Genomic DNA, 26,123 nt, shown 5'->3' on the forward strand with positions numbered 1-26,123 from the left:
AGCTGATTACAATTATTTTATGAAATTAAAGTACACAATTAAACCTTTTTTTTTTTTTTAAGATTTTATTTATTTATTTGAGACAGAGAGAATGAGAGACAGAGAGCATGAGAGGGAGGAGGGTCAGAGGGAGAAGCAGACTCCCTGCCAAGCAGGGAGCCCAATGCGGGACTCGATCCCGGGACTCCAGGATCATGACCTGAGCCGAAGGCAGTCGCTTAACCAACTGAGCCACCCAGGCGCCCCAAACCTTTTTTTCTTCCTTTGACCTTAGGTATACACATAACTCCCAGATCAGACAAGCACTATGCCACCTTACTGATAAAATTCCTCACCTCTCTCTAGCTAGGTTAGCTTTCTGTTAGTAACAGTAACAGGTATATTCAATAGTGTCTAGCAACAGTTCTGGAATATGATAAATGCTCAATAAATATCTAATCAATGAATTAACTAATGCCAAGATGAAAAGGGCTCCAGTTTTCTAGGTATCAACTTTCCCACAGAGCCATTTACCTAAAAGATAGGAGACAATCTTAGAGAATTGAGCTGTATCTATGGACTTACAGGAAAGAGCTCTGGGAAAGCTACAAATTTGGAACTGAAGCTGCTGCCTATTTTTAAACATCAACCACTCAAAATGAGATTTAGCAACTGAATTTCTTCTGTAGGAGGTGGAGACCCTCTGTAACCAGGGATTAATTTGGTGATAAACAAATCAGTTGAAAATTGGAGTCCTATATTCATTCTAGTGTTTTTCCCTAAGTCTTCCTACCCCCAAATTTGCATGTGTCAATATAGCATTTGACTTTCTTATTTGACATTTATACTTATTTCCTAAGATTGTGTGTGAAAGTAATAGAGACAGAAAAACACATAACATTTATCACATAAAGATTGCTCAGTAAATATCAGCTATTTTTCATGTTACCTTTCATCATAGACATGACTATTGGACCTAAAGTGTCCATGAATATAAATTTAATGCTAATTATATATTGAAATATCATTAATATCTTGCCTTTATTCATGGTGTTCATCAGTAATTTATTCTTTTCATATTTTCATTATATTGTAATTCAGAATATTGACTATTTTTAAAGTCATTGATATCTTGAAATGATCTATATTTAAAAAGAAAACTCAGGAGCGCCTGGGTGGCTCAGTCGGTTGAGTGACTGACTCTTGATTTTGCCTCAGGTCATAATCTCAGGGTCTTGGGATCGAGCTCTGTGTTGGGCTCTGTACTGAGTGTGGAGGTTGCTTGAGATTCTTTCTCTCCCTCTGCCCCTGCTCTCTCTCTTTCTCTAAAATAACAAAACAAACGAAACAAACAAACAAAAAAAACCCTCAAACTGATGGTGTTGACTGGGCAAAAAAAATGAAAATTAGAAACTATCAGTTGTATATGCATTTTCATTTGTTTTTATCAATCCTCTAATGTTGAAATGGAATTTTGAAAATACTTTGACTTCTCCTTTCAAGATAGTATAAATCTTTTCCTTTTATTTTCCTTTTGTTTCCTCTCTTTTTTCCCCATAGTGTCCTCAGGTTGACCCCATTTCCACTCTTCCCCCATCTCCTTTCATTCTTGTAAATTTTCCTTGGATACTTCTTTGATTATTATTTCGTCTCTTTATTTTCCATTTTCCTTTGTCACATAGTGTGACTCTCTGTGGTATAGGTTCATCAGTATTTTAGTTTTATTGATCCACTTCCTTTTCAGTGTCAGCAATAAAGCAATAAAAACCTCTAAAGATGTTTTTCATGATTCTTATATTTATCAATGTGCTGTCTTCCACTATCACCACAGATACATCCTTTATTATTCTCTTTCTTCTCTTTTAACCAAATATTACATATGCTCAGTCTTAACTTTCTGTGGTTCTGGGAGGTTTCAGTCTTTTCTCTTTTAGAAGTCTGCCCCCCTGGATCTTATTCAATTGTTCTTCCTTTTCTAGGTATGTTAACACTTCTTCACTGAATATAGATTGTCTATTTACGTTGCATACTAATTAAGTAGGACATCTGATTGGTTCTTTTTGTTGCGATTAATCTTTCTTTCCAGATATTTCCATTATTTGGATGATTTTTTTCCAAATGTAAGTGTTCTGAACCACTAAGCACTCTAGCAACCTGTTTTTTTTTAAAGCAAATTTTGAGACTTTTTTTTAAAGAATCGATAGATTATATTCATGATTTTTTTATATGCCTATTTTTCATTAAAGGTAGTTACAGTAAAGTGATCTGACAAAATATCCCTTTGTAGAAATCATGATTTTTTTTTTCTTGTTGTGCACTGTTTTACGTTGAGTGATGTTAACCTTCTATTGTGGAATTTAAGTTTCCCTGTGGATTTACAGGACTTTATGCATCTCCAGGACCCTTCTTATGTGCTGGACTCCTATCGGCAACCTTCAGTTTGGTGCTTGTTTGATATAACAGATTTTCCCATCAGCTTCCCAATTTCACCCTTGAGTTCCCTCAACACTGCTGGATGATCCCATCTAGGAATGTATTTCTTCTCTTACCATCTGTGTTTCTCCCTCTGAGGCTTTTTATTCTCTGTACTTTTGAGTGTGGAGTTTGGACTATACTATGTCACGTGTAAAAGCAATTGATCACAGACCTCTTTATGCAGTTCATACAATTCTACCATCCTCTTCTAAGAAATATGAATCATTCCCAAAATTTCTTTAGCTCCTTCTACACGCAGATATTTATGTTCTCTGTTTCTAGGATAACTATTAGTTGGGATAATACAGGATTAATCTGTAATTGGCATTTTGTTTCCATTATATTTATATTAATTTATGTTAATATTATAATATTTCTCACATTATTCCCCATATGATTGCTAAACTCTTCCCAACTTTTTCCCTACCCCCTCTCTCTCTGTTTCTATATTTTTATCTCTATTTCTTTCTTTCACTATATACTCTCCACAGACCCTACCCTCAACACACACACACAAACACACACACACACGCACACACACACGTCATACATTCCCATTAAAGTCCACTTTTCAATCCCCAGTTGTTCTTAATCAATAAAGAAGTTAAGGGCATTGGTTTGGTGTCAAATCCCCTTGGATTCAGCCTCTTTTTAGGTGTACGTACTTGTAGGAATAATTGGCGCCAAGGTCCTCTCACTCACTGAAAGCAGATAAGAAGAGCATGTACTTCACAGTGCACTTGTTTAAACCTCATAGATTATTTGCTTTCAACACAAGATTATCATTCCAAATATTATATTGAGATAAAAGTTATTTGCCAATCAAAATTTTAAATTGTCATTAATATAAACATTTTGCTTTTTCCTGCCAAACTATAACTTTACATTTATTGCCTGTTAATGGGTTAAAAAAAAAAAAAATTAATGGGTAAAAAATTTATATTTTAATAGTGTTAGTAGAAAGCTAGTCAACTTATATATTCTGTATTTATTTCTTTCCTGGGGAGATGGTAGTTGAGTTTGTATAAATCAGTCTTCTTCCCTTCCCATATGGGTGACACAGATGTGAAAGATTGAAGGTCCTCTTATAATAGAAATAGCAGGACTACTCTCCCCAAAGTGCATTAACTAACTGAGGCTATGAGCACCACCACTATATATTTTACTGCACTCACAGACAATGGTACCATTTTTCTCGATATTCATATATATTAGATTTAGCAGGAGTACATTGTTTCCTAGTCATTAATGATTTTCAATTTAGCCAACAGTTAACGCCTAACTTCCCTCAGTCTCTTGAACATTCCAAGAGCATGATTGAGAAATACATTCTTCCAGTAGGTTTGGTTTTCTATTAATTTTAGCCAGGGTGTATGCTCACAAGTCACAAACCTCATCCCTGTCTTACTTATATAGTCATTTCATTTTAGCTCACAAGAGAACATTACTCATTTGTTGATTCAGTATGTATTTATTGAGTGATTACTACAAGTCATGTATCTGAGTCTGAAGAATACATGGCCATAAAAAGAAAGCATCTATGTCAAGCCTATTGCATAAAGGAAGAGGCAGGTATTAATCAAGTAACTACACAAATATATTAATTACTAGGAACGAAAAGAATACTCAGCTATGAGTATATATAACCATTGGTTGAGGACTGGGTTGATGTGGGGTAAATATGACTGCAGTTTCCCTATGTGATATTTATGACTTCAAAGTCTGTATATAGTGGGTGATAGTTAACAAATTTATTTTGTATAAATCTCAAGCATAGAAGACAGGAAGACTAAATGCCTGTTGGATAATAAATTTCAATTTGTAATCCATAAATTCTGAGGGTAATATCCAGAGAAACGTGACATCGACAGTATGTTTCAAAAGCTTTTTTTTGTGTAAAATGGTATTTTGACAACTCAAGCCTGATTCAGGCTGAAAGGTTATAATTTGGGGAATAATAATTTACACCTGTAAATTTAAGAGTGTACATTTTTTTTCCAAAAATTTGTCATAAAAGACCATATCCAGCCTCTCTTCCATGTGTTGATGCAAAAGACATAAAATTAATGGCAAGTTTATTTCCCTTAACTACATGGGAAAAATCGTAGCATTTTAAGAAGAGTTTTCTTTAAGCCATTTTAAAACCTATTTCAGGAAAAAATATATATTCTATTAAATTGAGTTACAATTTAAAAACTAATTTTTATTATGCAAAAATTTCATTAAAAAGATTAACAATTTATATTCATTGCCTCTAAAAATTGTAATTATTCTCAAAGAGAATGACCCTTAATCTTACATTTACATTATATTACTTGAAATGAAGCAGCATATGAATTTGTAACTTATTGCAAGTTCAAATATTTAATTGGTTAGCTAGTTGTCATAATCCATGGTTTGTGAATGTTTGATCCAATATTTAAGGTAGAGACTGGACCACCATAAAGAAATCTTAATGAAGTTATTGCTTAAATGTTTAAAGACATTATCACAAGCAGATTAATTTTTCATTAGCAGGTAACTATTCTTTTGGCAATAAACTTCCTCATGAGCATTTAACTTATTAGTCTGTGCCTGGACAAAGAAGAGCAATTTGTAGATTCTTTTACCTTTTTTTTTAAATTTTATTTATTTATTTATTTGAGAGAGAGAAGAATATGTGAGCAGGGGGAGGGGCAAAGGGAGAGGGAGAGAGAGAATCTCAAGCAGATTCTGTGCTGAGCACAGAACCTGACACCGACACAGCTTGATCTTACCACCCTGAGATCAAGACCTGAGCCGAAATCAAGTCGGACACTTAACCAACTGAGCCACCTAGATGCCCTTGTAGATTCTCTGAATATGGCTTTATTTATAAATTATTCTGTTAATTTTACTAATTCCACTAAGGCTTATTACCTTGATCAATGTTTATATATATTTAAACAATTGACATCCTAGGACAAAAAATTTGTGACTTCACGAGCATACACATACCAAACTTTGCTAAGAGGTAAACAATGTCCCCTGTACGATTTTAGTTAAGTGTTACACATTCTGCTTCTTTAAAAACTCTATAGAGTTAGTACTGTTAGATGTATGTGCCTAAGTGAAATGACTTTATGTCAGTGAGGTTAAGAATATGCCAGAATTCAGAGGACTTTGAATTTTGTGAATTTAACTCTTGAGGGTGGGATTTGAAACTTCAGCTGACTCCTAACTCTATTCTCTCTCTCTTTTTTTTTTAAGATTTGTATTTATTTATTTGAGAGAGGGAGAGAGAGAGTGAGAGAGAGCACAAGCAGGGGTAGAGGAAGAAGGAGAAGCAGACTCCCCGCTAAGCAGGGAGCCCAATGTGGGACTCGATCCCGGGACCCCGGGATCATGACCTGAGCCGAAGGCAGCCGCTTAACCAACTGAGCCACCCAGGCGCCCCTAAATCTATTCTTTTTTGAAAAGCTAACATTTCCTCCCTAAAATATTTAAATTAATGTGTGAAATGCAAATATTTTCACTAATTAACCAAGATAAATATCCTTTAAATTATAAATGTAAAAAAAAGGGACCTTCATATTTGTTTATTTCTTGTTTCAGAGAGAATCAGAGTATTTTATTTTCGCTCAGTTGTATTTGTCTCTTGGCTTGTCTATACTGATTAATAATGACCAAATCTCTATATTTATTAATGTGATTGATGGAGAATTGTGGTAAGTTGTAACAGATGTAAAACTATAGTTCCAAAATTTAGAAAGAAATGCTTTTGCTTGTTACTTAATTCCTTCTCTTCAACTTAGAAAGTCCTTCATTGACAGCATGTATGTATATTTTTTACATCAATACTTTTGCTAACATCTGTTCAAAAGAGTAGTTTAATTTACATGTAAATAATAAATTACTATATTATGTATATATCTGTGTGGGTACAGCATGTGATACCTTTATGTTTCTATTAAATGAGTCACTTTTAAGAATAATGGCATTGACTACATTGAATTTTTAACAGGAAAACATATAACTACATTGAATTCTGTGGCATTTCCCTTAAAATTTGAATAAAACCCTATCTATTAAATTACAGAAAATAACTTAAAGCTATGTAAGATAAAATTAATTTTCAGTTATTTCATAGCCCTGAAATTTTAACATTTTTTCATAGTTAGAAATTCAGTATGTATTTATTGAGTGCCACAAACCATTCCTTAAAAAATTCTCTATAACCCCACCTCCATTTTATTTAATTCAATGATATAGATAAGAAGCTACACCTACAATTAATTCTTGTTGCTTTGTAAGGGTGGGGGCAATATTTTGTTGCAATCCTGCTAATTTGTCTTCTCTAATCTAGTATGTGTTGGCAACTCTTTCAAAATATTATAGTCATTAATGGTGCTTCTAAAAAATCCTGCATGTACACATTTTACGAAAGTCATATTTTTCATTGGTCTTTTCTTCCAGTATTTTATTTGCATAGATTCATTGTGCTAAATTCCTATCCTCATCCAAAAATATCTCTCAAGCTTTAAAAACTCGCTACTGTTAATTTTTTTTTAATGTTGATTTGTCTCAAGGGGCAGGAGGGCAAAAGAAAGTGGATTATCTACTCTGCCAACTGCTTAGCATTCAGCTGCTTTAAAAACACTAGCTTCAGAGCTACAGTCATCCAGGCCATTAGGAATATTTCCCTTTTCCTGGCCAAATGGAAAACAGCATCATCTGTGCGATGTGAAAGCTATAAGGAGAGAACGTTCAAAGAACCATTTTTACATGTAACAGTTACACAGAATTATGGGGAGCTAGTATTGATTATTAGTGGCATTTTTAAAGATCAGTATGATTTTATAGATGCAATTAGACGGATATTGCTACTCAAGATTGGCAAGCCAATTTATGATTCTTATGCTGAATTTGTTCGCCATACATTAGTACTTGGGTAATATATTGTGTTTTAATATTCTGCTGTGTACACAAATTTAATTAATAGTGAGAGAATTAAAATTACAAGCCAACAAATGTAGTGTTGTGAAAAATAATATAATAATAACCTCTTAAGACTTAGATAAGCAACTTTATTTAGTGTAAATTAGTAGTTAGGGGTAAATCTTTTCAGCAACTGCATCATCTGATTTTGCCAATTTTTTTATTCCTGTTTTTCCTTTGTTATTGAATTGAATATCAACAGTGGTTGATTCTATATTTTTCAGGAACTGGATATATATGTGTAATTTGAAAGAAACTGTGGTAGTTAATATATTTTAATACACTGAGTATATTTATGTATTCACACAGAATTTAAATACTAATAAGAAAGGTCAATGACAATATGGCAATGATGTAATCATTATTTAAATGGAATTTGTTGATGTCATTCTTGTTTTCCAACTTTTTACATGAGATGGGTACAGATAAAATTTTAATAAATATTGTTGTAGAAAACTAAACATTACATAGACATACATAATACTAGATGCCTGCAAGTCAGAATTTTTAACAGGAAAACATATAACTTAATCAACTAATAGAGGCTTCTTAGAGCCAACAAAAACATTTTCAAAGCAATGTTCTGGCTGAACTGTTTATAGCCCATTTGTGTGTTCCACAAAATAGTGCTGCTTCTAAAGGGGCTGAGTTACATTAAACTCTAGTGATTGTGCCTATTTCATTTAAAGACCTCCAAAGGTTATGATGGGAAGATATTTATGTACTGTGAAGGCTTCAGGTAGAATGGAGCATTCAGTTAGATGCAACAATTTTCTTATTTAATATAAACATAATGAATCTGGATGGAATATTTAGATCCTTTAGGTAAAATGCTCTCATTATGATAATCATACCCGACAGTATGTTTTCAATTCAGTATTCCATTGCTTTGTTTCTCCAAAATTTAATGAATGCATGGTCTAGTTGCAATTGGGATGAATTTTACCTCCAGGAAAGAAAAAAAAAACCTGCATCCATAAGTTTCCAATTTATATACAACCATTAGTTCCTTATTGCCTTCTCAAGTTACCCCAAAGTCAAAATATGTTGCTTATGATGTACTAGATTATATTACTAGAAAGCAAACAAATAAACCAACTAACAAACCCATAATCTTGATAGCTTTGCATGACAAAATATCTTTTTATTTCATGAGCTTTTTCATCCCAGTAAGCTGCAGGAGTGGGGATGGGGGATGGGGATTTGAATCATCATTGTTTATTAGGATCCCAGGCTGATGGACCAGCATAACCATACATGTGCATACTTTATTAATCAAAGTAAGCCACATGGCCGCACTGATTTTAAAAACACCAGTAACTGCAACTTCATCCTGTGCCAGGGATGAAGAGACACTGAATATTTGTATGCATACCTAATGTTCACTACTCACAGTGTGGTACTTAACGGTCCAGAGATGACTTCCTTTACTTAAAGTGCTTCTTCCTGTCACTTCTCAGGATTATTTCAGTGCTTTCTATCTGGGTTTTCACCAAAAATCTGTAGAGATTATAACAGTGATCATGTATCATTACAATACAAACCAATAATGTGGAGAGTGGAAATGAGAGATCTCAGATCAACATTTGTGTTTTTTACACACCCACACAAAATTACACTTTTTGGATATACACAATGAAAGTATAATATATTACTTTATTCTTCATACAAAATGTGAAAGAAAAACTAGGAGAATGATATTATTTATTTATTTATTTTTAAAAATTTTATTTATTTATTCGAGAGAGAGCGATAGCAAGAGAGCATGAGCAGGGGGTGGGGAGAGGGAGAAGCAGGGAGAGGGAGAAGCAGACTCCTGCTGAGCAGGGAGCCTGATGTGGGCTGATCCCAGGACCCCAGGATCCAGACCATGACATGAGCCTAAGGCAACACTTAATTGACTGAGCCACCTAGGTGCCCCTAGGAGAAGAATTTTAGATAGAGCTTTCAAGATAAGAAAAGAATTTGCTATAATTACTAACTATAATGGGTTTTTTTAAAAAAATAATTAATTAATTAGATTGGTTGGTCATTTGGCTAATTTGTCTTAGTATTAGTCTTAGTTTAATGATACTCCCAAAGAGTTGTCCTTTACTTTTGGTTGTTATGTGACAGAGAGGATAATCAGATGGGATGGCAAAGTGTTTTGTCCAACGAAATGTTGGAAGGTAAACTGAGATTATAAACTTCATCAGGGTTTACAGACTGAGGTAATAAAAAGCACCTGGCAACTGAAGAAAGCTTCCTGGAGAGTTGTCCACAGTCTTAGGCTCTGCATAGCTTTCCATGGTATGTGAATCTAGGGGAAGAGAAAACATATTCAAATTAAGTTAGATTAATATACTTACATTAAAGGATAGTGATAAATTGGGTAGAGGAATTATGCTAAATAAAGTACTGCACAGTTGTATTTTTGCACATAAAAATATTTTGAAGTCTTTGAATTGAAATTTATTCATTTACATTTTATCTTGCTAAATATAATCTTTGAGCTCTTGAGGTAAGGGCTTTTCTTACATTCATCTACAAGGCTAGAAGATTTCTGGTAATGATAATAATAGTGAACAATTAATACATTTTCTTATAAATTAGTGTTAAAAACTGATTTCAGAAAATGACATAAGTTTGCTATAGCTCTTTCATATTATATCTATTTTTTTGTCAAATTTAAGAGGAACAAAGAAAGTACTAAGTCAGGTCAGAATAGATCATGGGTTTTTATTTGTATGGTGACTAATTGTTAAAAAGATAAGAAAGACTAGAATTGCACTAGAATTGTATTTACCCACAGTCATCTAGTATGAGATACCTAGTCATTTAAAAAGAGTTTATATGGTATGAACAATATCAATCAAGAGTTTATATGGTATGAACAAGATTGAATCAATCTTCTTGGTTAAAGTCCAGTTAATTCACTTAGTAACCCACATGTTATGAATACATGCATATGAGTTTATAAATTTAGCACTTTAAATCATTGAAAAAGATACACCACAATTTTAGGTTCAAGTTATGCCACTCCTTGACAAAATTATAAACTTTTTTCAGCAAATAAAAAAAGTACATATTTGAGAAGCCTTTAAAGTTTGGAATTGAGTAACTATTATTTAGATCATGGTTTGATAAATAACTTTTTGCAAGCATTATATGATTATATACCTTGAGATATATCACAAAATATTAAAACTTAAATGTTTTATTTAAACACTCTTCTTCACAAATTTGAATATATACTTACATATATTATATAAAATAAGTATATTATACTTACATTATTATATGTTATATATATCATATTACACATAATGTAATATGTAATTATATGTATACATTATGTGTGTAATTATATGTATATGTATATAATATATGTAATTATAATTCATTATATATAATATATAATGAATTATAATATAAATATTTACATGTAATTATAATAATTTATATATAGCTATATATGTAAATATGTTGTGTGTAATGTATTATATATATAAAATATAATGTGTTATATATTATAGATATATATAATGTGTTATACACTATACATATATATATAATACATGTGCAATTAATTCCGGTAAATTTTTTATAAAAGGAAAAGACATAAAAATTTGTTAATATCAACCCAGGTTTTGAAAGATAAAAGACATCCGTACTCTCTTCTGAGGAAACATGAATTAATAAATCCAGCATAGGATCTCTAAAAACCCTACATTTACTGAAAATAGAGCACTTTGTGAAAATTTTAAAGACAATATGTCAAATTACCTAATTAATAGCTTTTTTCTGAATAGCAGCATTAGCGTTGCTTGTTAAAAGTGCAACCTCTGGATCCCACTTCAGACCTAATGAATCAGAAAGCTCTGGGGTGGAGTTTCCAGGTGACTCTAGTAGGTGATGAAGTTTGAGAACCATCAGTAGAACAAAACTGTTTAGATCAGCTGATTTATGGAGGAGATGGCAAGAGTTTCTCAATGAAAGAAACACTAAATTGACTTATTCTCAGGCTGAAGACTTCCCTAGATCCCTGAGTGAGCCTTATCTTATAATTAATTTCCAAAAGACTGAGTGGATTTTTGGGCTGCCAAATATTTGTCACATGAGCGAAATATTCCTAGTTAGAAGCTCTGTCAAGGATATACCTCTTTGTCCTGCAAGTATTTACTATTCTTCATTATTCTGTGTAAATCTTTTCCCTGCTTCCCCTCCTTTAGCAACTTTTTTTTTTTCCCTTCAGAGAGTGCCTAAATATTAAATATCACCTCTCCAGAGTTGCCTTCTCTGGTCACTGAAAGTAAAACAGGGCCCCACTGCCCACAGCTCTATGGCGTATCACAGCAGGCTCTCTGTGGTAGCTCTCAGCACTTATAATACTCGGACATTTGTTTAAAATTTAAGTTAATGTCTGTGTTTTATTTATTTTTAAAACTTTCTCTAGAATGTGAGCTCCATTTGGACATGGACAGTATTGGTCTGGTTCACTGATGTATCCTTTTATCATTCACTTTTCGTTGGTGCACTGCAGGCATTTTTTGGAGGAAAAATATACATAAATATGGCACATATTTATACAATATTTATTCAATATTTTATTTGCTAGATAGTAATTAAGTTATAAAACACCTGGGAGTATTAGGCCTGGCAGATGGAATTCTTCCCTGTGGAAGGTATTTGAGATTTTTATCAGACCACTCATCAGTAAAAATCTGTACAGTTAATCAGAGAATCCAGTTCACCATAGTTCTTGGCTAAAGTATCTCATTAGATGGATTTTAACTCAATATAAATGTAAAAATCTTTGTTTAAATGTATAAATCATTTACAACTATATCTTCCATTTCCATTTGGCCAAATTCACCTGAAAAGTCATTTGCATCTTGAGAAATTGCTAATGGAGTTGAATTTAGGTTTCAAAATATGTTGTAAACAATAATTACTGTAAAAAAAGTTTGTCTTTTGATCATGTTTTTTTTTTTTTTTAAATTCTCCTACAGCTCTATAATAGTCTTGAAATTTTATAAGGTCCTACTCTAAAATAGAGAAAGGAATCCTTAGAATTATGAAAATAAATTCATTATCTTTTTTACAATTTCCCTTACAAAATAATAAAATATTACCTTAGTGATTTTTTTAAATAGCTCTACATTCATGTTCTATGCATAACAAAATCATGTTTATGAGCGTATCTTTCCTTGGGAGAAAAAAATAAAAAAACAGTGGAAGCTGTTTCTTTTAAGTGGCTTATTTTTTCTTGTATATGATTCAGTTTCAGAATATTCACTCCAGTTACATAAATTATAAATGTTGCTTCTCCTACTCATGGCACGTGACATATTATTACAGGCCAGACTCTTTGTAATGGGGTGACCCCAGCGAAACTACCAAGTGAACTTTTCAAATGAAAACACTCAGATAGATTATGTACGTATGAATAAAAATAAATTTGCTTTTCAGGGAGTTTGGCCGCTGGAAAGTAAATAACCTTGCAGTTGAGAGAAGAAATTTCCTTGGCTCCCCATTGCCTCTTGCTCCTGAATTCTTCCGCAACATAAGACTTTTGGGACGTCGACCTACCCTTCAGCAAATCACAGAAAACCTTATCAAGAAATATGGGACCCATTTCTTGCTATCGGCTACTTTGGGAGGTACGACTCTTTGAAAATATTTATGCCTATGTGTACTTGTGCATAAAACTGTGAAAGTCAGGGAAAAATGTGTTGATTAATCCAGATAGCTTCAGTTTGAATAATTCTAGAATTCATTCATTTATTCAATGCATTCACTGAGTTATTACTAAATGCCTTCTATGGTATTCACAATGGGAAGGTAGCTGATTATTACTTAGTTCCTGCCTGAAGGCAATGTACAGTATAACAGCATGCATTAAATACAGTCATAGCTGCTGCACTCTCTAATGCAAGGGGATGTGCCAAATTCTGTTTAAAAAATAAATAATAAGCAGTCAGGCACAAGTGGAAGTCGTCACTTCTGGTTACAGAGAACAGGAAAAGTTTCCCGAAGTAAATGTTGAAGATCTAAAATTACGTTTGTTAGCACTCTTTTAGTATTTCTCATTGTGGTTCATATATGATATAGAGAGAATGATAAATAAATACCAATTATGATGTGTAATGTAAAAGTAGAGATTAATAATGTCACTTCTTCAATTTATAAATTTGTAAAAAATAAGAAATCTGTGGTTTTAATACCATTAATATGTGTTTTATCATGGTGATATATAATTCAGCATTTTGAATACACTTAGATGATAATTGGGGAGGTAACGTAATAGGGAAAATAGGATTTTCCTAAAACTTAAAAATATCCCAGAATTCCATGTATTTAGTTTTGTGTAAGACTTTAAATAATGTCCATCCATTTTATTTAGAAAAGGATGTTACTCTTTCCTATAATGAAGAGCACTGAATATAATTGGATATGAAAACAGTGATTCTCTGCTTCCTTGTCTGTTCCTCAGTAAGTTTTCTGAATCCGGACAGACTGATTCACACCAATGGTGCGGTGGTATGAAAGGCCACTGGTTCTTCATTTTTCCTACCTTAGAAGATGAGTCTTTTCTTTCCTGTAGCTGCCAGTCCAGTCTGTCAGTAAGTCATGCCAGTCCTTTTTTTCTCCCAAAATATATCCCATGTCAAGCCTTTCTGACTTCTACCCGGGCATCCCTAGACCAAGTCACCATCACGTTTCTCTCCAGAATATGCCTGAGGTCCATGCTCCTCACAGATCTTTTTAAAACTTGGATCAGGTCAAATCATTCCGTGTGTCAATTAAAACCTGTAACTAGCCACTTAACATAAAATCCAAATGTCTTGCTACGGTTTATAATGCACTACATGAAGGGTCTGATACTGGCTTTCACCACAGACCTCAACTTTTCTCTCCTCTCATCATGCTCTATTTTTCAGCCACAATGACCTTCGGGACAATTTTTCTGCTCAAATGTTACTTTCCATAGAGGGCTTTCCTGTCCATGCTACCAGGAATAGTACCCAGTAGTCCACCAATAGTCTCCACTATTCCATGATCTTCTTTGTGTTCTTCATTGTATTTTTTTTATGTGAAATATTTTATTTATTAGTTTCTTGGCTTATTATCTGTCATTTCTGCATATTTTTTTGAAAACAGGAAACTTGCCTGTATTTGTCACAGTTTACCCCCATAGTTATAAGTGCCTGGCACATAATAGGTTCTCATTAAATATTCGTTAAATGAATAAATGAGACTACAACTTCGTTTAGAGTCTGAGATGTTCAAGTTCACTAAACAGATGTCAAAAGTATGATACACACAGAAGATAACTGAGATCTAATTCAAGAAGAAGACTAAATGAAAACTGAATCCAAAGAGCCAAAACAGTCAGTTAAACAAATAAAGATACAGAATTGGAGAGAAGGAGGATGCAAGCAAGAACAGGTGAACAAGGCATGGAGAGGTTGGAAAAGGAGATTTCTGGACACAATGTGGAAATATAAGTCGGCCAAATAACCTTAAGGAATTAAAGGTGGAAAACGTGGATGATTTAGGCAGACAGACAAAGTCAGCCAGGAAAACACATTATCTCTGTCCTCCATAAGTGAATAATACTAAAATAATAAGATAAAGGGATCAGCCTGGTATTGAAAATTGACTCTCCTTCTTTTTTTAACCAATTGTGAATTTTTTAAGTTTTATTTTATTCAATTGTGACATTTTTAAAATGTTAAGTAACTTCTCTGTTAGTTTCTTTTAGGAGAAAGTCGGAGAGTAATATATGTGTGGTAGGGTCATGGGAAGATTAATGTACATACAGGAAGATAGTCTTGGCACAATGTGTGGCATAATTTAAACATTCAAAGAATTTATGTTATTGCTATTACAGTAGTGTGTATAGAAAAAAATTATAAAATATCCCAATAATTATAAAAACTGAGTCTCTGAAAGCTGTGTCTGTATGGGTTAGTAAGGTCAATGATTATTAATGCAATAAAGTCTGAAGTAAAAGTGAAAGTTAAATTATTACTATAACTTCTTTTAAAAAGTTCAGTGGTCTTGTACTCATATTAGGCTTCATCACATTTGTGTCAACAATGTGTAATACCCAGAATTTCAGAACATAAAATACATTCTCCAAATAAGAAAGGAAGCAAGTGACAGAGGAAAGGCAGAACAGATAAAAAGTACAGATGATTTTTGTGGACATTTTTGTTCCTTATACTAAAATTACAGTAACTTTTTGATTTGTTTTCATTGTTTTGGCATTGTAGATGCTACATGTTGGCCTTCAGATTAGTTTTTATTGTGTATGTTTTTTGTCTGTATAAACATGGTCTAAAAATCTTTTGTGGGATTAAATCATTTCTTCAGGTTGATTATTCAATGATAGTAATATGTTCTCTCAAAATTCAATTATTTAAAAGTCTTGTTCAAGCATGTCCTTAAAGGCAAAACATGGAGTGGGTGGGGGTGGAGCAGGGGAAGACATGGAATTTCCAGGCTCCCTAGCCTTCTACCCTTTGAATATTCCTTGGATTTAATATTCCTGGTATTTTCTATTAGAATTCTTTTTTTTTTCCTCTAAATGTTACTTATAGTTTCTTTCAGGAATCTCTGCTGGGTGATGTTAATAAGTTAACTAAAATGCATGAAATTATTTAAGTAGCTTAAGGATATAACTATTTGCAATTAAAATGTACACCAGGTTGATTTCAGGCAATTTTAAAAATATTGCTGTTGTAATTACACTAAACCTTTTTTTTGTTGTTGCTGTAAGTATATTTTCGCTTTATATGTTTTACCTGGTTGAACATGAAGTTGTATCATTCCATTTTTTAAAAAAATGAGATTTGTGGTATTTAACTGGAGCTAATTCTCTCTCTTGCTCTCTCCTTAACCAACTAAGTAACAACCCTTATATTAACACACTGAGGATGTCATGTATATAAGCAAACATTTTAAACAAAAGGCCAGTTATTTCTTGCTTCTTAAATAACAAGATCTTCAACTAAATTTAAACATTTTAAAAAATGAGTTGTGTAAAATTCTCTCAGTATTAAAGCGATGAAAAAGAAATAAATAAAAAATGTCTTTTTTCCCTGAGTTATTTAGTACATCATATTATTGACTTAGACATAAAACTTTGGATAGCATACTTGAAGCCTTTAACGGGATATTTTATGATAGATAAAGCCAGTGATTTAATTATCTCCCTATAGGGAAAAATAAATTGTAAAAAACCTTCTTCAATATATATCATTTTCCACACTTATTTCATTTTATAGCTTCCAGACTATTTATCAATATAGTAATTCAGCTTGCTTCTGTTTGGATAATGATATCTAAACTCCATCACTGTTTAAATATCTAAAATAAGCTGCTCAATATGAGGAATCAATCTTGAAAAAGATTGCACTACTGAGATATATTGATTTCTAACTATGGAATATATTTCATGACTATTTTTATAATATATTTCATTATAATACAATATATGACAAATACTGGAATAAAAGTGTCTCTGTGTACTGAATATAGAACAACAACAACAAAACACAAGTGAACAGGAAAAAAATAAAAAGAGCTTAAAACCGCTGAGTTGACTGGGGAGAGGGAGGGTGCCCATCATAAAACACCAAACCTAGGTTCTGGATCAATTGAAAAAGACAGAAAGACTAAGGAAGATGCAGCCCAAAAAATTCACTTAAAATTTTATAAAGTGTTGTAACAAAATATTTATAATAATTTTAAATGATGCCTGACTCTCATCTCTAGTATTACACAGACTTGTCCAAACAGTCATGATTATAGCCCTGAGCCACCCACGGTCACACGAGCATATGTGTGGCTCCCATATCAACCTAGGCTCTCTACAGCCCAACACAGTGAAGAACAGACCAGAGCTTTTGCTCTCTCCTGACAGGCACATCTTGAAGAAGAAGAGGAAGCAGCGGGGTTACTCATGTCAGTCCCTTTCCTACACCAGCCTTTCTGTTAACTCACTGTACTTCTGTTGGCAGAGTCAAGAATGCAGGGACAAGGATTGTTTGGACAGAATACCTTCCCATGGAGAGGAGTGCAGGAAAAAGTACTCTTTTCTTGATAGAGATATTTTATTTTATTTATTATTATTTTTTAAGATTTTATTTATTCATTTGACAGAGAAAGAGAGAGCAAGCACAAGCAGGGGGAGCAACAGAAGGAGAGGGAGAAGCAGACTCCCTCCTGAGTAGGGAGCTGGATGCGGGGCTGGATCCCAGGACCCTGGGATCATGACCTGAGCTGAAAGCAGATGCTTCACCAACTGAGCCACCAAGGTGCTCCAGTAGAGATATTTTAAAAAATCAAACCAAAATTCATTCTAGGAACAAATAGATAATATATTAAGATTTGTTCCTTTGCAACTTTAATAAAATAATTTTCACTCTCAGCAGCATTAAAACAAGTCCTATTTAACCAGTGGTTTTGAATGCACAGTTTTAAAAGTCATAATTTAAATTTTAGTGGAAATAGTTACTTTTTTTTTAATATGTGTGTTTTTAATTTTTTTTTCCCTGAAAGTGCTTATGAGAATGTATCTTGTTACCACATTGTTCAACTTAAGCATTTCATCAGATATTAAATTTTGTTTATATAAAGAAAATATTTTCATTATTAGAATGGAAAAATAGATGATGTCCAGAGTAGCATTAACTTACTAGCATAGAAAATAATGAATACTACCTCAAAACCACTTAGTGTATAAGTCACTATAGCTGCAAAGTAGTTTAATAGCTTGCATGTTTTACCATATACTGTTTGCATGTGTATCTCTTTCAAGAAGAACAGAGGTCAGAAGTCAAGCAATAAGATACACTATAGATAGAACAGCAATTCGATTTTTAAAAATTGTCTTACATCCCTATGAGTGTAAGATTCTAAATATCCTTATTTGATTTCAGAAATACTCAATTCTCACTTTTGTCTATGTAAATTACACTCTGTATTAAGTGTCCACAGATAGTTTTAATTCTATGTCATACATCACCTTCTTTCAAAATTGATTAGTGGTTGTGTTTCTCATTTTCATTTGGTCTCTTCATAGGAAATACAAATTCCTTTTATTTTAGTATAACTGTAACATAATTAAAGAAGCAAATCTGCTAAAACCATATGCAAATAGAAATACTCACTAAAAATGCATGGAACTATTTCCTCTATTAGAATGCATATTCTGTTTTAAGAAAAAGAACTGAAAGCAAGAAAATGAAATCTTTTCTGAAGCTTCATCGCAGGGTATCATTAAAATAATGGTATTGAAGAGGGAAAAAATTGCCATATTGGTTTTTAAAACTAAAGATATACTACATAAGGTTAGTTATATCCATTCCTCTCTGTCTCTGTCTCTTTCTATCTCTGTCTCAATCTATCTCTCATCTCTCTTTTTCCCTCTATCTTTATTTCTCATATTTTTCTGGCAAAGAAAATTTTCAAAAAATGGAAATTAAAATAATATTGTTAATTAAATTTTAATGGTTTTTAAGGCAGTTATCTACTCAAATGATTTGAAACCATTTCTGTAAATAGTCATAAACATAACACAAAAGAAATTGGGATTAAAATTGCTGTGTTGATGGATCTTAATAATGACATTCCTGGCAACTAAATCAAAAGATAAATGTTAAGTTTTCGTATTTTATACATTTGGTTATATGTTTTTCTTACTTATAGCACTTTGATAAGGTAGATAAATCATCTGTCCATTGTTCGACAAACATGTACTGAGTTACCTCTAACAGTGCAAAGACCCAACACCTTCCTTAAGGGAACACACAGGTGACTGACAAATACATACATTTAAATTGGTAATAAGTTTTACTGTGGTTTAGAGACTCATTACTCAAGTGTGATTCATGATCTAGTAGCATCAGCATTACCTGGAGCTCGTTAGAACTTCAGAATCTCAGATTCCATCTCAGATTAATGAATCAGAATCTACATGTTAACAAGATCTCTGGGTGATTTATACGCACATTAAGGTTGAACAGTTCCGTTTAGAGTATCTATATAAATGTAGAGTGTTCTTAACTGTTTGAGAAATCTCACTTCTGAAAATTAATCTTACCAAAATAATAGCAGGAGTCTGTAACATACATAACAAAAATGTTCATTATAACATTGTAAACAACTCCAAAAGAGAGGTAAGTAACTTAATTGTGCTTTACTCGAGGTAGATTCAGTTTCATCTGACATGGGAACTATTTATTTCCAGTTCCTCTTTTTTCATGTCATTGCTTTATAGAGAACATTATGGTAGCTGGGCAATTTTGTTTAAAAATTTTTCAGACTTTTTGGGTGGATAACTGTTAATAATCCAAAAGTCTGATGCTTTCATTTGGAGTGTTTTGCAAAACATATTACATTTCTTTGTCGAAGCTCTCTAAGACTAGTTATTTCCTTCCCATAATATCTTGCAGATGCCAATTGGTGTTAAGCCAACATGTCTGTTTTTACTGCCTTTAGATATTTGGCTCTGCTTCTTGTCAGAAGCCTAGTTTTCTCAGATCGATTTTTTTTTTAATGTCTGTTTGTTTCTAAAACACTGTCTGTTTTTTTCTACAACACTATATTGGTGGAGGGATATCATCAGGATGTTACCTTTTAACATGTTAAGCGAAGAAAGGACAATCATCAGTAGTGAGAGCAAAGTACACTGTAAAAACTGAAATATAATTTCAAAAGAGCTGCTATACCCAAAATATTTTAAGACTTTAACACAAGGAATAATGTGATCTCTCATTACCAACAAATAGGGTAACATTTTTGGGTTAAAACATACATCAAAAGTAAAACCTACAAACAATTACATTTAAGCTATGTTTGCATTGGTTAGTCCTATGAGAAAGATTTCTACTCAAATAGCAGTTCTTTATAAGTAAAACTCACACAAAAGCAAAAAGGACATTCAAAATAAGATCTTCCAGTGTAAGGAAGTTGAATGACCAGGAAGACATCTACCATAAATGTACAGTTGTTTTGTTTGTTTGTTTTGTTTTGTTTTTGTCTGGGTGGAATGGTATACATTATAGGTTGGTAGACTAACCCAAGGGCAGAGCAATGATAACATAAAATACAGTCAATCTGTAAGAGCTATTTTCATCACAGTAAAGAAATAAAAAACAAAACAACTAATATGCTTTGATTGTGGATCCTCTGTGTTCTGCTTTGGGTGTCTCTTCGTTCCAAGAATCAAGTTGAAGAAGGTTCTCTTTGAAACATGCTGTCCTTCTCACAGAGGGAAAAAGCTAAAGAATTTGTTTAACTTTGCAGTGCTGCTCAAACCTTGTACTAGATCATGGCATACTGGCTTTCATGTATTCCACCGACCCAAGTGTTATCCTTTCCCATACCAAGTTAAAGGAAATCACTCATGAACTGTTTATAGTTCTTTACAATGGGCCATTAATCTATGTATGCATATTTGCATCCATGATTGTGCCGAAAGTAATTGCAAAAATTAATGCAATCTGCCACATCATCATTATTGATTTATCCATAGGATTCTTTTATTCATTCTATTATCCATTGTTTTTTAACTTGTTCTAACCTTTTGAGAGCATTCCCTTTATCCTCAATAACTGTATATATGAGAATGCAAGTTGAGAAAATCCAAGGAAAATACAATAGTACAAAATTTCTTTAAAATTTTTCTTCCTCATGAACATAACATAGATGATTTGAAAATCAGGACAGAAAAGTTAATTACAATGAGGTCAACAGCATATCAAATGTACCTAATCGCTTCTTATGAACCAATCATAGGATAACATTAAAGTCATGATTGGTTTTTTGTTGTTGTTTTATTGTCTTCTGTTTTGCATTCTCTCTGAAAGCATCCTTCAATATGTGCTTTTAATGTCCATAAACACCCGCAGGATTTTAGTTGTAAAAGACACAGCTGCATGATTTCTGTGTGAAATAATCGCATCTTTTTATATCCACAGTCATTAATCCTTTTTACTTTCTAACAAACTCAGAATGTTGAATCGTTTTCAGAATCACATTTAGTTTTTACAAAATGTGTGGATGTCCTTTGGTACTCATGTCATGCTTATGAGCTACAGCTGGTTTAAAAAATAGGAATAAAAATGACATTTGAACACGAATTTTTAGTTGATTGAATAATATCTCAGTTTTTAAATCTGAATATTGTGTGTTATTTATGTAGAATTCTGATGACCTTTTATAATTGAATACTTGAGAGTTACAACTAAAGAATGCTTTCTTCTTTTTTTTTTTTTGCATTCTTTTTTTCTTAAAGCTGACTGTAAAAGTTTCAAAGACTATAAAGACCATAAACATCACAAAAACATGGTAGTTAAAGGGGCGGGCTCCTTGGTTAAGCATCTGTCTTGGGCTCAGGTCAGCTCAGGTCATGATCCCAGGATCCTGGGATGAACCCCACATTGGGCTCCCTGCTCTGTGGGAAAGCTGCTACTCCCTTTCCCACACCCCCTGCTTGTGTTCCTGCCTTCTACTCCCTTTCCCACTCCCCCTGCTTGTGTTCCTGCTCTCGCTATCTCTCTCTCTGTCAAATAAATAAATAAAAACTTAAAAAAAATGGTAGTTATATATAATTAAAAAAAAACAGATTTTTTAGAGGAAAGAAATACTTATTTCCGATGAAGATTGAGTAGCCTTGTCAAAATATCTCAGGTATTTAACAATCCATGATTTATAACATTTGAAATTTAGCATAAACTACCCAGCTTACATCACATAGTTGTCTAGTTTGTTGTAAATAAGGGTTTAAAACAAGGTATTCATAAGAACAATTTCAGTAATCTAGACTGCCTCACGTGCTTCACTATAGGGAAAGCTTTAGCATACATGGGTTAATGTTCAACTGTAGAAAAGAACCATGAGCAACTTATGAGTGGTTTCTCTTTATCAGTTTATTGGAAAGAATAACCAACTGCTATCTTTAATCATCGCATGGATCTTGATTATAAGATCCACTAGAAGACAATTTTGACTAAGTCCAGGTTCCTGTGGTGAAATTTAATATCTATGAAATGCTAACTTGTAAAAATTTAAAACCTCCACATTTACTGTTAGGCCCTAAATTAAAAAAAAAAAAAAAAAGGAAAAGAGAGAAAACCAACATTTATTGTACATATTATATGTGTTCTACCAGGTTCTATGGATAAATTATATTGCTTAGTCTTTTCAAACAGATGAGAGTAGGATATTGCTTCTCTTTTAGAGATGGAAATGCTAAGGGCGACTGTAACTTTACCAAAGCCCCACAGCCATTAAGTTAGAGGACTATGAGCTGTCAGGATTTACCTTCACAAACACCTGGCTCCAAAACTCACATTTTCCTTTCTCTTATTATATCATATCTCCTTCAAATTAAAACAACAACAACAAAGAATGAACTGTAAAACTGTAATACATGTGTATAAAGATTTACAGTATTTTTTCCTTTGATTTTTTTCTGTTGTCTATAATATATATTTGCTCTCAGGATAGAAGGAAGAAAACACATTTACCTGTACCTTACAAACAAATGTGGACTCTGAAAAACAAAGGAAATATTTTTTTAAATCTCCACTAGATAGAGAATGGAAGCTGTTCTTACTCATGCTGGTGATTATGGGCCATCATTTCTCTATGGACATCTTTGATTGCTTAAACCTATATTAGCATTTATTATTCATATCGTAACATAGGACCACTCTGAAATAGTAATCCCTAGCTCTTGTTATGTGTCATTTTCCAAATTATCACAGAACAGCTTAACATCTACAAAATATTTTTAAATCAAATATTTTAATTTGCTTTTTTTTTAATTTAATTTGCTTTTAAAAAAAAAATAAGATTATGCTACTCCTCTCTTTTTGTGTGATATATGACTCAACTGAGGTCCCACTAAAGAATTTTCACCTGAAGGGTGAAGACATATAGAGAGATATAATATTTAAAGGACTATTTTGAGAGATATTTACTCACCATTTGTGGATACAGATGGTAGGATGAGGGTTCATGCATTTATAAAAGAAATAGAAAAGGAGGCTTCTGTTCATCACAAATAAGACAAAATAACTAAAATTACTACAGATATGTAGATATGGAATGAGTTGTTTTATTATAAATTTTAAGGAATTGAGGTAAATAAAAGAATAATACCATGGCAACAACTTTTGAATTCTTACTGTAGTCCAGTCATATTCTAAATCCTTTATAGATATTATCTGTTTCATGCATCTAGCTACTCTTTGAGGAATACTCTGCTCATGCTACATGAAAGGAAACTGAGTCAAGTTATACAGTTCAAGATCATTCAGTTACTAAATAGAAGCCAGTATTAAAACCCAAATCTATTTGGCACTAAAAGTTGGCACACTTACATCTAAACTATAATAATTAATTCTATATTTTTCTTTCTTCCAGCACCTCATAATTCAGTGCAAGAGTCCATTCTAGTGATCTAATTATCTCTTCTGCTCAATGATGTATAATTTTTCAATTCATGTTGGGCACCTCCAGTAATAAGAAAATTCACTACTATCCAAAAAGAGATAGTGAAAATGATCTCTTCACATATTTAAATGGTTTTCTTGAATCCCCAGAAGGCAAAACTAATTTCTAATAAATCAATTGAAACCATATTTTGAATTTAATACATTAATGAATTGAAGAAAAGATTAGATATTATTTTAAAGAATAGGCAGTTAAGCTTCCTTCTATCTATAGGAATCTGTAGAAAACGTGAATGCTAGGCGTTAAACTTGGATATTCAGATATATTTTCTAAATAGAATCATCTAAGAACTGCCAAATCATCCAGAATTTCATTTTAGTCTTAATATTATAATCATGAAGATAACTAGTTACTTTATTTTTTTTTAAAAATATTTTATTTATTTATTTGACAGAGAGAGACACAGCGGGAGAGGGAACACAAGCAGGGGGAGTGGGAGAGGGAGAAGCAGGCTTCCTGCAGAGCAGGGAGCCCGATGTGGGGCTCGAGCCCAGGACCCTAGGACCATGACCTGAGACGAAGGCAGATGCTTAACTGACTGAGCCACCCAGGCACCCCTTAACTAGTTACTTTAAAAATGTTTTTATGAATAAATGTTTTAAATCATTCTCACTTCTTACGGCTGCACTGTATTCTACTATATAGATGCAACATAGTTTATTCTTCCTGATTAGGTAGGTATCTGTGTTGCTACAAATACTACAAATAAAGCCACAGTAAGAAGACTTTTGCATATTTTAGCCAGTGTTTTTTGGGATAGATTCTTAAAAGTAGGATTGCTGAGTCAATTATTGCTAACTATTGCCAAATTTCTCTCTATAGTTACATCATTTTGCATGACTACCAGAAATATATCAGAGGGCCTGTTTTCTTTCCAGTTTGCCAACAGCTTTGGCAAAGTCGTCAAACTTTTGGATTTTGGCAAATTCCATAATTGCAAAGTGATATATCAATATATTTTAATTTGCATTTCTTGTACTATTTTAACCTATATTTCCTGTATTTTCTGCTTTATGAAAAGTGTTGCCATTAAAGCAACTTGGCAAGTCTTAGTCTTTAGCACTCATTATACAATGTTTTTCTTTTTCCCATTTAATAATTTTGGGCCTGAATTCTACAATATTGGATATCAAGACTTAACTTTGCTTCCTTTTTATTTACATTTACCAAGATCTTTGCCATTTTGTTTTTAACCTTTCTTAATGAGACATGTCTCTTGCTGTATTAGTCCATTTGGGCTGCTAACAAAACACCACAGACTGGGTAGCTTATAAACAGCAGAAATTTATTGCTCGCTGTTGTGAAAGCTAGAAGTCCAAGATCAAGGTGCCAGCATGGTTGCATTAGGGGCCTTTTTAGGGTTGCAGACTTCTTGTATTTTCACATGGTGGAAGGGGCAAGGGATCTCTCTTGGAGTCTCTTTTAGAAAGACACTGATTCCATTTGATGTGGGCTCTGATATCATGACCTAAGCATCTCCCAAAAGCCCTACCTCTTAATACTTTCATCTTTGGGGGTTAGGATTTCACATATAAGTTTTGAGGGGACATAAACCTTCAGACCATAGCACTTGCATGGGTGATAGATGCTCATTATGAGTTCTTAGACTACGACAGAACTATTGCTCTTCGTACATCCATGTACAGGAGGTTTGTTTTGGTACTCTCACAACGTGGCACATGGGTCACTCTTTTCCTCAGATTCATTGGTCTTTCTGAGATACACTCACTTACACTTCCACACTAGTTATCCTCTTTTCCTGGGGGTAAGTAATCACTGGGGATTTTTTTGTTTGTTGCTATAGAGATTTATGTAATATTTTCCCTTTTCTCTTTCAGATGTTCCCACCTGAAAGATATTTATCATGCATATGACCTAATGCTGTTGATAATTGTCCCACTCATTCATTTTTTTGAAGGATTTTTTTTTCAGCTGTTCTAGTTAGGCTATTTGATTTCCAGTATGCATGTTGGGATCCAAATACAAACTGAGAATGTGACCTTTCAGAAATAACATTGGTAACACTTTACTTCTGATATCAACTGACCTGATCTCTTGCTTTATCTGTTGTTATAAGCTGTGACTTAGGATTGGATAGTCACCAAGGATATGTCATTTTAAATTTAGTATCATTTTATTTATTTGGTATTTTATAAAACTGGCTTGTCAATTTGTAAGCGGGCATAATGCCACCAGAA

The 26,123-nt window shown here is 32.9% G+C and overlaps 1 protein-coding gene across 2 annotated transcripts in view; it reads left to right on the plus strand.

Annotated features, from left to right (window-relative positions):
• BRINP3 (BMP/retinoic acid inducible neural specific 3) overlaps positions 1–26,123 on the plus strand; it is a 315,037-nt gene that overhangs the window by 119,697 nt on the left and 169,217 nt on the right. For both annotated transcript variants that reach the window (XM_081825165.1, XM_006727836.3), the window contains exon 3: positions 12,862–13,052. In XM_081825165.1, the coding sequence (XP_081681291.1) occupies positions 12,862–13,052 (191 nt within the window). The remainder of the gene's footprint in view (positions 1–12,861; positions 13,053–26,123) is intronic.

The sequence above is a fragment of the Leptonychotes weddellii genome, chromosome 6 (assembly GCF_054177405.1).
Source record: "Leptonychotes weddellii isolate Sample4059 chromosome 6, ASM5417740v2, whole genome shotgun sequence".
In the NCBI taxonomy this organism is placed as follows: Eukaryota; Metazoa; Chordata; class Mammalia; order Carnivora; family Phocidae; genus Leptonychotes; species Leptonychotes weddellii.